The sequence below is a fragment of the Musca domestica genome, unplaced genomic scaffold (genome assembly GCF_030504385.1).
Source record: "Musca domestica strain aabys unplaced genomic scaffold, Musca_domestica.polishedcontigs.V.1.1 1, whole genome shotgun sequence".
NCBI lineage: Eukaryota > Metazoa > Arthropoda > Insecta > Diptera > Muscidae > Musca > Musca domestica.
The window spans coordinates 43,030,621-43,043,183 of NW_026712114.1; the positions used below are offsets into that span (position 1 = coordinate 43,030,621).

General features: G+C 36.8%; 1 protein-coding gene across 5 annotated transcripts in view; it reads right to left on the reverse strand.

The window, feature by feature from the left end:
* The window catches only part of LOC101900370 (cubilin), a 402,236-nt gene that overhangs the window by 20,128 nt on the left and 369,545 nt on the right, over positions 1-12,563 (reverse strand). For 2 of the 5 annotated variants that reach the window (XR_009342385.1, XR_009342384.1), the window contains exons 5-15: positions 11,975-12,152; positions 11,811-11,837; positions 8,778-8,989; positions 8,473-8,686; positions 7,997-8,214; positions 4,954-5,080; positions 4,774-4,875; positions 4,279-4,707; positions 3,816-4,219; positions 3,577-3,746; positions 559-743 (exon numbers count right to left, since the gene is read on the reverse strand). Coding sequence is in view for 3 of the 5 variants with exons in the window: in XM_059123386.1 (XP_058979369.1) it covers positions 555-743; positions 3,577-3,746; positions 3,816-4,219; positions 4,279-4,707; positions 4,774-4,875; positions 4,954-5,080; positions 7,997-8,214; positions 8,473-8,686; positions 8,778-8,989; positions 11,811-11,837; positions 11,975-12,152 (2,270 nt within the window). In the remaining 2 variants the exon portion in view is untranslated. Of the gene's footprint in view, positions 1-554; positions 744-3,576; positions 3,747-3,815; positions 4,220-4,278; positions 4,708-4,773; positions 4,876-4,953; positions 5,081-7,996; positions 8,215-8,472; positions 8,687-8,777; positions 8,990-11,810; positions 11,838-11,974; positions 12,153-12,563 lie in introns of all 5 variants that reach the window. The other 3 variants (XM_059123377.1, XM_059123382.1, XM_059123386.1) reach the window with 2 other exon arrangements.

Here is a 12,563-nt window from a genome sequence, read left to right on the forward strand (position 1 = left end):
AATGTTAGTTGGTGTGAAGACGACATAATGATTGATTTGATTTAATAACTTTTTAGCATATAGTTTAGATAAATTTAGTTATATGGTATTTAGATTAAGATTAGTTTTGAATAGTTGTAAAATTATTGAAAAACAATTTGTTTAAGATTAGTTTTTGGTTTTAGTTTGGAAAAAGTGTATCGTCGGGTTCAAGTTTCATATAAATATGGAAATTGTAATGAATTCAAGAAAATTAAAAAGGAAAATGGAAAAAAGGAAATTTTTTTTTTGAATAAACAACAACTAAAATGAAAAAATATGAAAATGAAAAATTTCAAAATGAAACTTAAAAACTAAAGATGATAATTGCTCTTATTGTTGTTACAAAATTCCCGATAAATCAAATCGCATGGTTTTGATTTATTAGAAATCCAAAGCAATTCATTTTCAGTTGCTTTGTTTGCGACTCCTTTGTTTGAAAACGAAGAAGTTTTGCGCATCAAAATTCAAACTTAAAATTTAAATCAAATTAAAAGGAAAAAAAGTAAAAAAATGAACTGAACCGTTCGACTCACTCACGACTCACAGTGCATTTCGTCACTATTATCGTTGGGACCACAGTTCTTGACACCATCACAACGCAATTTATCCGATATACAGTAGCCCACTTCACACTGGAAATGGTACGTGGACTCGCAGAGGAAACCAATGGCCGGTGGTCCTGGTCCAGAATCTTGTATTTCAGTCCATACAATGCGGAAGCCCTGTAAATGAGACAAAAATATGATTGAAATTTTAAAAGAAATAAGTTGAAAAGCAGTAATTTCGGCCGGGCCGAACTTTGAATACCCTCCACCATTTAGAACGAATTTGGAAATTTTCAAAAAATAGAATTCGTTAAAAATTCTTTTAAAACCTTAAAAACACTGAATACAGCCGTTATATTGGTGTCTATACGACGTAAACCTACATAGGCTTTGTTTGTCATAAGCCATTATCATATTCAAGTTCGAACTTGAAATAAACGGTGAATAATGTAGCTAAAATCATCAAAATTCCATATATAGGGAGGTACAGTTATGTCGGAGCTATACGAAGACCTGGGTCTGCATAGACAATTTTCTGTCACAGGCTGTAGCATCCATTACGAACTTAAAATACGACATCTCAAGCAATTTCGGTGAGTATTGTACCTAAAATCAAAGTCAAAATACCGAATATAGGGAGGTACTGATATATGGGGCCTATACGAAGACCTGGGACTGCATACACAATTTTCTGTCACAGACTGTAGTTTCCATTACGAACTCTAAATAAATAATTTAAAAATACTCCGGTGAATAATGACGTTAAAATCATCAAAATGTCGAATATAGGGAGGTACCGTTATATGGGGGCTATACGAAGACGAGTACCTGTACAGACAATCTCCTATCATAGGCTGTAGTTCCCATTACGAACTCTAAATTCGCAATTTGAAACTACTCCGGTGAATAATGACGCTAAAATCATCAAAATACCGAATATTGGGAGGTAATGTTATATGGGGGCTATAAGAACACGTGGAGCTGCACACGCAATTTTCTGTCATAGGCTGTAGTATCCATTAAGAACATCAAATACCAAATTTGAAACAATTCCGGTTAATAATATCACTAAAATCATCAAAATACCGAATATAGGAAGGTACCGTTATATGGGGGCTATATGAAAACGTTGACCTTCATGGCCCATTTACGAATTTAACGACAGATGGACATCGCTAAATCGACTTAGAATATTACGCTGATCAAGAATATATATACTTTGTTGGGTCTGACATGAGTTACAAACGGAATGACAAAGTTAATATACCCTCCATAGTGTGGTGGAGGGTATAAACAGAACAAGGGAATTAACTTATCTCAAAACACCTTTTAACCGAAAAGAATCGTAAAAGATATAGAGGTCTTTAAAAGAAATTCTAAAGATAGAATACTTTCAAATGGACTTTCCAAATGTATTTTAATGGACAATCAAAAGGTCGTTCAATGGGACATTCAAGAGGTCTCCTAGAAATAGAGAGCCTTATGATGAAGGTTCTTTTATAAAGGAACGACCCTCAAATAGTCTGTAATCTTTCTTATTTGAAAAAGCCTTAATTTACTATGGGATCTTTGCCGAAAAAAAGTAACCCAATTTTATAAGGTTTTCCAAAGGACGTCTGTAGAGGGAGGACTTCCAAAGGTTCTTTAATGAATGGCCGTTTGAATGTACTCAACAAAAGGTAATTTAAATGGAAATTCAACAGTTCCAAAAATAGAGTTCCATATATAGAGGACCTAAAAAGAATGTTTCATTGATGTTGCAACTTATAGCGGATAGCAGAGAGGTCAAAAAAGTCTTAACAAAACAGAGGACCTTTTAAAAGATCTTCTCTACAAAGTAGACGCTAAATAGATAGATATAATTCTATAAACCCCAATAAACAGAAAACCTTCTTCTGCTAAAGAAAGAGGGTCTTGGAAAATTTTTCTATTAATTAAAGACCTTTAGCAGATCAAACGTTCTTCTATTGAAAGACGTCGTTCAAAAACCCCTTTACCCTCAACCGATTGGGAACCTTCTATAGCTAAATATAGAGGGCCTCGAAAAGTTCTTCTGTAAATGAAAGACATTTTAAAGTTATTCTATAAATAGAGGGCATTCAAAAGATCTTTTTTAGAGTGAAGGGCTCATTAGAAGAAATGGTCATATTCGGAGAGAAAGAGAGACAGATAGAGAGAGAGAGAGAGACAGAACCTTTGAAAGGTTGTCTGTAAAAAAAAGAGGTGGAACCATCAAAAACTATTCTATGGATGAATAACTATCAAAAGCTTAAGAACTATCAAAAGTCTTAAAAATTATTTTTATGTATATAAACACTTAAAATTGTTCAAAAAGTCATCTACAGAGAGAGAGAGAGAGAGAGAGAAAGAGAGAGTGAATATTCAAAAGATCTTATATGGATGAGGAACAGTCGAAAGGTCTGCTTTAGGTAAAGAATTTTTAAAAACGTTTTCTATAGCTGAATGTTCATGTATATCTTCAATATATATCTTCAATAATTTGGGGATCTTCGAAAGGTTTTCTATAATAAGAGAGCCTACAAAGGGTCATCTATATGATCTTCAATGTATCTTCTACAGGTAAGAACTACAAAAGTTCCTCTAAGAATAGAACTACATTCAAAAGTTCCTTAATATATGGAGACCTTTAAAAAGTCTTACATACATAAGGGATTTCTGTAGACAGTCGACTTTTTAAGGTTTCTAATAAAAAAAGTAGCCGTTCAACAGGTTTTCCATTGGTAAAGAATCTTCAGCACCATTTTTTTTTACAGAAAGAGGACTTGATAAAGGACGATGACTTTTTTAAATTGATAAAATGTCTTCGGTAGATAGACAATTTTAAAGTCCTTTTTTAGAATTTTGCCTTGTTAAAGTTTTTTATAGAAAGAAGCCGTTCAAAAGATCTTCTATAGGTAGAGGACATTTTGTATATACAGAGGGTTTAAGAACATTTTTAGGCTCGGTATTCTTTAGATTGAGGACCTCCAGAAGATCTTCCACAACTTACCGGTGCACCAACAGTTTTGTCACTGGTGGTAAAACTAATACGAGCCGTTTGTCCCGTAGAAATATAATGCCATTGTTCCATGGGTGGCTTTTCCCCACACAATTCCAATGGCGGCTGATCAGAGTCCACATTTACCCAAAGACGCAAAACAGCAGCAGGGCAACCACGATCTAAAATACAACAACAAACATGTCACATAAAATTGCTCCATAACGTCGAAAATCTTTATCCACACTCACTTGCTGGATCACCCTCCAATGAGAAATGTTCAAAATGAATTGAAAGCTTGTAGCCCTGTTTGGCTGTCATCAACCAATTACAGGCCATTGAGGCCATGCCACGTCCCGGGGCCTTATAACCGGCAGGATAGTTCGGTGATGTTATAATGCCTGAATCTTCACTGGAAAAGTTGCCTCCACAGTCGCCTATCTCACTTTTAGCAGTTTCAAAAAAATAACGAGCCTTAAAACCACTGGCCACATTCTCTTGATCGGTATGCAATGTAATACGCAAGCCCACCGCACCCCTTGGGCTCTCGACGGGGCCGGGTGCTGTCATACCACAATAGCGACCAAGAAAACGATCATTATTATCCCGATAGACGACATACATTTCCAACCAATCTTCAAAGCAATTAACAGAGCTGCGGGCAGAGAAATATTAGGTTTGGTACGAAGGGGACAGGGTTGATCTAATACTCACCCATATGCCCCGGCGGTAACATTTGCATTTCCATCGGCCTTGATTTTGAAATGATCGAATACAATTGTAACCTGTTCATTGGCCTCGGCCAAGAACAGATACGAGCAATTCGTATCCGAGGGATAATTCGATGGATAGCGGGGGCTGTTCAATTCGCCGCGTTTCTTCGATGAACTGACATAGGTAAAGCTACAGGTGCCGTCGGGTGCCGCCGTGCCGGGTATTTTGTACTCGGTTTCAAAGGTGTATTTACCCTTGAAACCCCTACCCTGCAGTTCACCCGAACTAAAGACCATGGCCAGACGGGGCCCATCACTAACAACACGTTGAGTTTCATTGCCACACAATTCGTAATCGAATTTGTCGTAAGCATCGGCAGTTTCTTGTCCCTTCAGATAGACCTTCAGATAGCCATCGGTACAGTTTGATCTGAAAACCAAATAATATTTTTAGAAGATATTTGTTAAATTTAAAACCATGCGATAATGGACTTACTCGCTCTTATCCTTGTGCTCCACTTTTGGTATGTTAAATGCCAAAAATTCCAAACGCACCCGTTCCAAATGTTGGGCATCTTGCATACCATAAATGAAATATCTAAAAGGAAGGAGTATGAATGGATACGATTTCTCTGTTTGTGCTACATATATGGCCATATTTTTTATTGTTACTTACCTACACACTGTCTTTGGTATATAGGGATAAGGATAATTGGGCGATAAGACAAAACCTGTGGATTCCTTTTTTGATAAAATCTTTTGATCACATTCGGAGCCACGTATGTGAATGCCATCATTTTCTCCTGTTTGTTTGTTTGTTTTTGTTTTAATTTTTTTTTAGCGAAGGAAAAACGATGATTATTTGTTTGGCGGTGTGTGTGAGTGAACAGTTGGATGTCAAATTTAGTTTGTTTGAAGAGTTCGATTCATTTGAATTGTGAGACAAGGGTTGTTGATAGTTTGGAAGTTTTTAGATTTGTTTTCGGGTTTTTTTATGTAGATAGGAGGGAAAAGAGTTGTAAGTTTTTGATAAGAATTAGTATTAAGTTTTTTGTTTTTGCAATTTTATATAACCAATAAATGTAAGAATAAAAAATAATCTAACAAAAGATTTCATTTGTGCTGTAAAATACATCAAAGTTCCTCCGCTTCAGTATTGACTCAATAATAACAAACACATACAATTAGCCATGAAATGTAAATCAAAATCCATTCGAAAATAATGCTGAAAAACTTAAATAAAAATTCAAATTGATTGAGTGGAAATATTCTCGACCAAAAATTGCTTAGATTTATCCAGATGGTGTGGACATATCCTTTGGGATTTTTTGTGATTCATAAAGTTGTCAGGGTTTAGCATGGCATGTTTTTAATACACACCACCATTCTATAGAGGGTACATTGAGTTCACGGAGGTGTCTTTTTGAATGGATCCCGAATGTCCAGTATTTTGATTATATTAGTCAATTTTTTTCAATAGAGTTGTTTGGAATTTGGTACTTGAACTTCGAATTGAGTATATATAGCTCTGTTAAAAAATTCTGCATATAGACCCCATATTTCGGCATTTTGAAGATTGGTGCGACATTTTTTAAGGGAATTGTTTCAAGTTTGGTAATTGAAGATCATAATGAATACTACTTCCTGTGACCCTCCACAAAATGCCATTGGACCAGTACTTGTCTTTATTGGTATTTTGTTGGCTTTCGCCAAACCTTCTGAGGGATTCTTAGTAAAAAAAATCTTGTCGCAAAAGTGTAATTCCCAAACAGTATATTGTGTAACTCAAAAATAATTACAGATAAAATTTATATGATGAGCAAAAAATAGAAGACACTTGTACCGGTATTTTGAAAGTTTACATCGCACAGTAATCTAAATAGAAGGCGTAAATTCTCCCCTATTCCACTTTTTGTGAAATTTTCGGATTAAGCTGGGTTCTGTGCATTTGAGGTGTATTCCGTCGAGCGAGTTACCAAAGGGGCCTTTTTGGTCAAAATATGGTTAGGAGCTCCCTTTGGACGGGATCATTGAAAATCACATTTTAACTTGTTGTACAAAATGCGAACTATCACATTCGCTAATAGTTCGCACACCCCAGACTGAAAATTTGACCCGAATGCGGGGAAAGTGTTAAATTCATCGAAAATAAAATGGGTGTAGGGTATAAAACATACAACACTACAGGGTGAGATAAAAAACTGCAAAAAAGTCAAACGCCATAATTTTTACATTTTTTTAATGTTATTGAATGAAAGCAAACAATATCGGAAATAGCATCAAATTTTAGAATAAGTTTAGATTCGTTCGAATTGGTCAAATTTGGCACGAATTATGGCCTTCAAACGGCCAATGAAACCGTCACACGCTGTCCGAATGGTGCTCTGGGCTATTTTGGCCCATTCGCAGCGAAGCGCTTGCTTGAGTATTTTTTAGTGCCAACCTTGCTTTCCAAAATATTCCAGATACAATAGTCCAACGGATTGGTATCCGGAGATTTTGGTGGCCATTGTGCGACGGAAATGAAACGAGGGACCTCATTTTGTAACCATTCCAGGGTGGCGCGTGCTGAGTGCGACAGTGCTGAGTCCTGTTGGAATGTCCAAGGTCTGCAGCAAAAATGTGCCCAAGGCTTTAATACAGCCTTCAGAATATTTTCGCTATAATATTCGGCATTTGTTCTGATGCCACGGTCGATTAATAGGAGTGAAAAGCGACATTCGGCTGTTATGGCGGTCCACACAACCACCATGGTCGGCGCTTGAGTTCTGCTGGCCAACCGAAGGTGCACATTTTCAGCTGACCTCTTTGGCAAGTAAACACGATCATTTTGTTTGTTTAAAAACTGCTGGACAGAGAATGTTTTCTCATCGGAGCAAACCAAATTCGGCAGTTCACTACTTTCGGCCAAGCGAAGCAAATCTTTACTCCCGAGTTCATTTTTTCAATATTTGCCGAATGGAATATTGTGATATGTTCAGCTCACCAGACATTTTTCGGCCACTGCGACGCGTTTCGATCAAATCGCTTCTTTACTTTTCGAACCATTTCTGCTGATGTTGTTGTTTTCTCCCGTCCAATTCCTTGACGTCGGGCTACGCTACCAGTATCACGGTAACGAGACACAAAAGATTTATTCACATTTAAATGCTGGAGTTCTCTAACGGCGGCCACTTGTGGTTTTCCAGCCAAATATAAAGAAATCACACTATCACGCTTAAATCCATTACGAATAACTTTTTCTCTGGAAAATTCTCACCAAAATGCTTTTGTACGCTTGTAAACAATATAATGAGCTGTCACCGGAATAATTTTAACAGCTGTCGGACGAGTGGCTTGGAAATCAAAAAAGTCTGAAGTTGTTTGCAGTTTTTCATCTCACCCTTCCTTATTCACTGTCCGTCCGTGCATTTCTCCATCTCCATCAACAAAGTATTTTCTTAGAATCGAAGGACCCTTATTTAACTATTCTCTCCTTGCTCGATTCCACGACCAGGCCCGTTTTTCTGCGGTTTAAAAACTCTCGGACAATTTTCCGAGTATTTAAATTTTAGCATGTTTATCAATATACATTCAATGAACTCGAAATGCCTCACTCATATTTCGAATAGAAGACAGATTGAAAAAAAAAACTTAAATAATGAAATGAATCAAATCACACAAAAATATAATAAAACACTGAACAATAAAATACCATATGTTGGTTGTTCAATACTTACGTATAAAATCTAATTTAACAAAACTTTCACTAAATTCATAAATTCCTTTAAAACCACGATTTTGGGTATTTGCGGTGCGCGATAATGTAAAAAAATGAACAAAGAGACTCGATTCGCTGGAATATAAAACTAGATTTCTTTGCTGTCCGCAATATGTACCAATTAATGCTGATGAATTGTCGGGACCATCGTAAACTTTAACATAATCGAATGGGCAGCTGATAGATTTTGAAAAGTAGAATGATAGTTTCGTTTTTGTTGTAGAAGTGATTAGAGAGAAATAAAACAAAAACAAGGAAAACAAAAGAAAAAGAAATTGGAAATGGAATTTTGTTAATAATTTTGAAGCATAAAGCAAGGCTTTAAACAGCTAAAGTATATTTTCGCTTAAAGAAAATATACTTTAGAGTAAAGCTCTTCGCAATGGCTCTCCATCTCTCGCTCTGTGTAAAACTGCAGCCATTAATGGTACTCACTGTGGTCCACCAAAAAATAGATCAAAATCACGAAACTCTAAACGAACTCTCTGATTAGATTCACCCAAAAACTGATATGTACAGGACATATCCTTGGGATAGGCACCCGGGTATGTGGGCGATATTAGAACGCCCGTCTTGTTTATACTCAAACTGGGCGTTATCGTATAGGAACATGGCGAACCAGCAATTGGTATACCAATCTCATATTCCGCTAAAATGGAAATCGGATGGGGAAAAGTTGAGTTATTTCAAAGATGGCATAGAGGGGATGTGACATACGCTTGGGGACGTGTCATACTTACATGCATTTATAAATCTAAAAGTGCCCTCGAATAGATCCGGTGTGGTTAGATTTTTATTGGTAAAAAATGAAATAGCTATGGCACGATACATGGAAATGCGTTGTCGGGGTGGTATTGTACCACAATAACGGCCACCAAATGGTGAGTTTATCAGTTCTGCTGGTTCCGATGATTGCACTTCTGAGTATATATCCATATACTCATGAACACATCTGTGAAAAAGAAAAGAATGATAATTTTTATTAAGAATAATATTAAAAAGAATGGAAAAGTTGTTCCGCAGAATTGAAGAAACGAGTATTTAATGATACAACATGATACCCTACCCACCACTAGAAGAACCTCGGCAGCTATTCTATGGCTAGAAGGTCATCAGCAGCATTTCTATGGCTAGAAGAGCTTCAGTAGCTTGTCTGTGGCTAAAAGAGCTTCAGCTGCTTGTCTGTAGCTAAATTAGCTGCAGGAACTCTTCTATGGATAGATGAGCTCTATTAGTTATTCTATGGCTCGAAGAGATTTAGCCGCTCTTCTATGGCTAATTCTGTAGCAACTCTTCTATGGATAGATGAGCTTTATCAGCTCTTATCAGGGTAGAAATCTTTAGCAGGACTTCTTTGGCTGAAAGAATTTCAGCCGATCTTATATGGGTAGAAGAGCTTTAGCCGCTATCCTATAGTTAGAAGAGCTTAATCAGCTCTTCTATGGTTAGAAGAGCTTCATCAGCTCTTCTATGGCTAGAAGAACTTCATCCGCTCTTCTATGACTAGAAGAGCTACATCTCCTCTGCTATGACTAGACGAGCTGCATATGCTCTTTTATGGCTGGAAGAGCTTCAGTCGCTCTTCTTTGACTAGAAGAGCTTCAGAAGCTCGTCTATGGCTAGAAGAGCTTCATCAGCTTGTCTATGTATAGAGAAGCTTCAGCAGCTCTTTTATGCCTAGAAAAGAATTTCGTCTATGACTAGAAGACTTTGTAATTAGGTATTCAGCATCTCATCTCTAGCAAGAAGATCTTCCACATTTCTTCTATAGATATTAATACGAGGGTGCCCCTTCTGTAACCCTCACTGCATTATGACTTTGAGAAAGCTTAAATATAAAATCGTATGAAATATATATACAGGGTTAGATGAAAAAACTGTTACCAACTTCAGACCGTTGTCATTTCTAAGCCACTCGTCTAATAGCTGTTAAAAGTATTCCAGTGATAGGTCGTTATATTGTTTACAAGCGTACAAAAGCATTTTGGTTACCGTGATACTGGTAGCGTAGACCGACGTCAAGGAAGTTGACGGAGGAAAACAGCAACATCAGCAGAAATGGTTCGAAAAGTAAAGAAGCGACTTGATCGAAAACTGCGTCGCAGTGGCCGAAAAATGGCTCGTGAGCTAAACATATCGCAATATTCCATTCGGCAAATTAATGAAAAATGAGCTCGGGTAAAGCCATTGAAATTCCAAAAAGTGCAAGAACTTACACCGCTGCAGAAAGAGAATAGACTCAAAAGAGCTGAAGAGTTGCTTCGCTTGGCCGAAAGTGGTGAACTGGCGAGTTTGGTTATCTCCGATGAGGAAACATTTGTTGTCCAGCAGTTTACTTGCCAAAGAGGTCAGCTTAAAATGTGCACCATCGGTTGACCACCAGAACTCAAGCGCCGACCACGGTGATGGTGTGGGTCGCTATAACAGCCGATGGTTGCTCTCCGCTCGTATTAATCGACCAGAATAAATGCCGAATAATATAGCGAAAATATTCGGGAGGGTGTATCAAAGCCTTGGGTACGCAAACATCTTGGCCGCAGACCTTGGACATTTCAACAGGACTCAGCACAATCGCTTCATTTCCAGCGCACAATGACCACCAAAATCTCCGGATACCAATCTGGATTATTGAGTCTGGAGCATTTTGAAATGCAAGGTTGGCACTAAAAAATACCAAAGTGTCGATCACCTCAAGCAAGCGCTCCGCCAGGAATGGGCCAAAATGCCGCAGAGCACCATTTGGGCAGCGTGTGACGGCTTTATTGGCCGTTTGAAGGCCATAATTCGTGCTAAAGATGACCAATTCGAACAAATCAAAACATATTCTAAAAGTGGATGCTATTTCCGACATTTTTTGCTTCATTCAATAAAATTTAAAAAAAAAATATATAAAAATGATGGCGTTTGACTTTGTTGCAGTTTTTTTATTTCAGCCTGTATTCTGTAACATTTAACTACTCTTGTTATTGTAACAAAGCCAAAACAAACGAATGCGATTAGTAAAGTTGTTAAAAATGTATAGAATAGGCCTACTGATTCAATTTTCAAACACATACTTCTAGGGCGAATCCGGTCGCATGTGCGAAAATCTAACCTATTTGATCAGATACTACACATTTAGTGCACAATAAAAGTGAAATCGGACTATGGTATATGTGCGAGCTATTTCCATATCTAAACTGATTACCGCAAAATTTAATAGGAAATTCGTAGAAATATTAATGAGTATATTTGCAAAATAGTAGTAGTAGGATAGAATTCAGGCTTTATCGATTCGCTAAACACCATGGGACTGCATTCAGTACCTGTTAGTATCGTTAATTGTTTGTTAAAAATTACAACCTGCCCGTCCTACCCTTTACGATCAAATTTTCAAAAATGCAATTCAGAACTACACACCAAGAGTCATCCTCCCCAATTTATATTTCTGAGGGCCTCAAAATTTTTCCAATTAGATTTTCTAACAGAATATTTATATTTTACTGGAAGAACTTGTTTTGTTGTTGTTTACCCATCACCACAAACACATTTATATTTTAATAAAAAATATCCAATAACATCCAATTTGGAAAATAAAACTGAAATTAATTTTCTCCAATTCTACGAAAATGACAAACAATTAACATAATTGGAATATAATTCCAAATAAATTGCAATTAAACAATGGACAAAAGCCAACCAATTGGCAATTGTCATTGACAATGGAGGGGGAGGGGCAACAATTGCATTTATTTGACATTAAAATAAAAACACTAAAGAAAATTGCTACTTACGATGGTAATTCACCAACGGCCGAACCGCTATATCAATCAGAGAATAAGAGGAAGAGAGAGATTGGGAGTAAAAAAGAAGAGTTAAATCAATTAAATTCAATTTCATTTTATTTAATTCCGTCAGCAAATGGCTCTTTTCCGCAGCCGATGCGGCGGTCACTTACTCTGGTGGATTTCCTCTTAGATTAAATGATTTAAAAACTACTTCAACTCGTTGTCCGGGTCCTGCTAGGAAAGTGTAGAGACATTGACGCGAATGATTCTGCTGGTTGTGCAACAGTGGAGCTGTGAAGGTACCATTCTGGGGGCCGCCAATGCGTGAGACGAACGTCTGGTCGCATTCTGTAAAAAATACGGAAAGAGAAGAGAAGGAAGGAAAAAAATGTGGGAACAACTTAAAAATGTACCAAAATCAAGGTACATACATATGAATGTACATACATATGTACAAATATTTTATAAGGGATATAAATAAGAAGTCGAAGAAAAAGCATCACCAACATAAAGCCATATCACACAAACACACGCACACATACACACACAAGCTTATAAACATTTTCATACACAGCAATAAAACACACACACAAGGATTACAAGCAAATTGGAAATTGTTTGTGTAATGAGCACAGATGGGCAAAATATGGCTTAAGATAATATTGAAATAACTTTCCTATGTTGAGTTTTTTTACGTATTTAATAATTTTCAAACAAAAATATAATCAAAATTAGCTCAAAAATTATTTTGTGGAAATA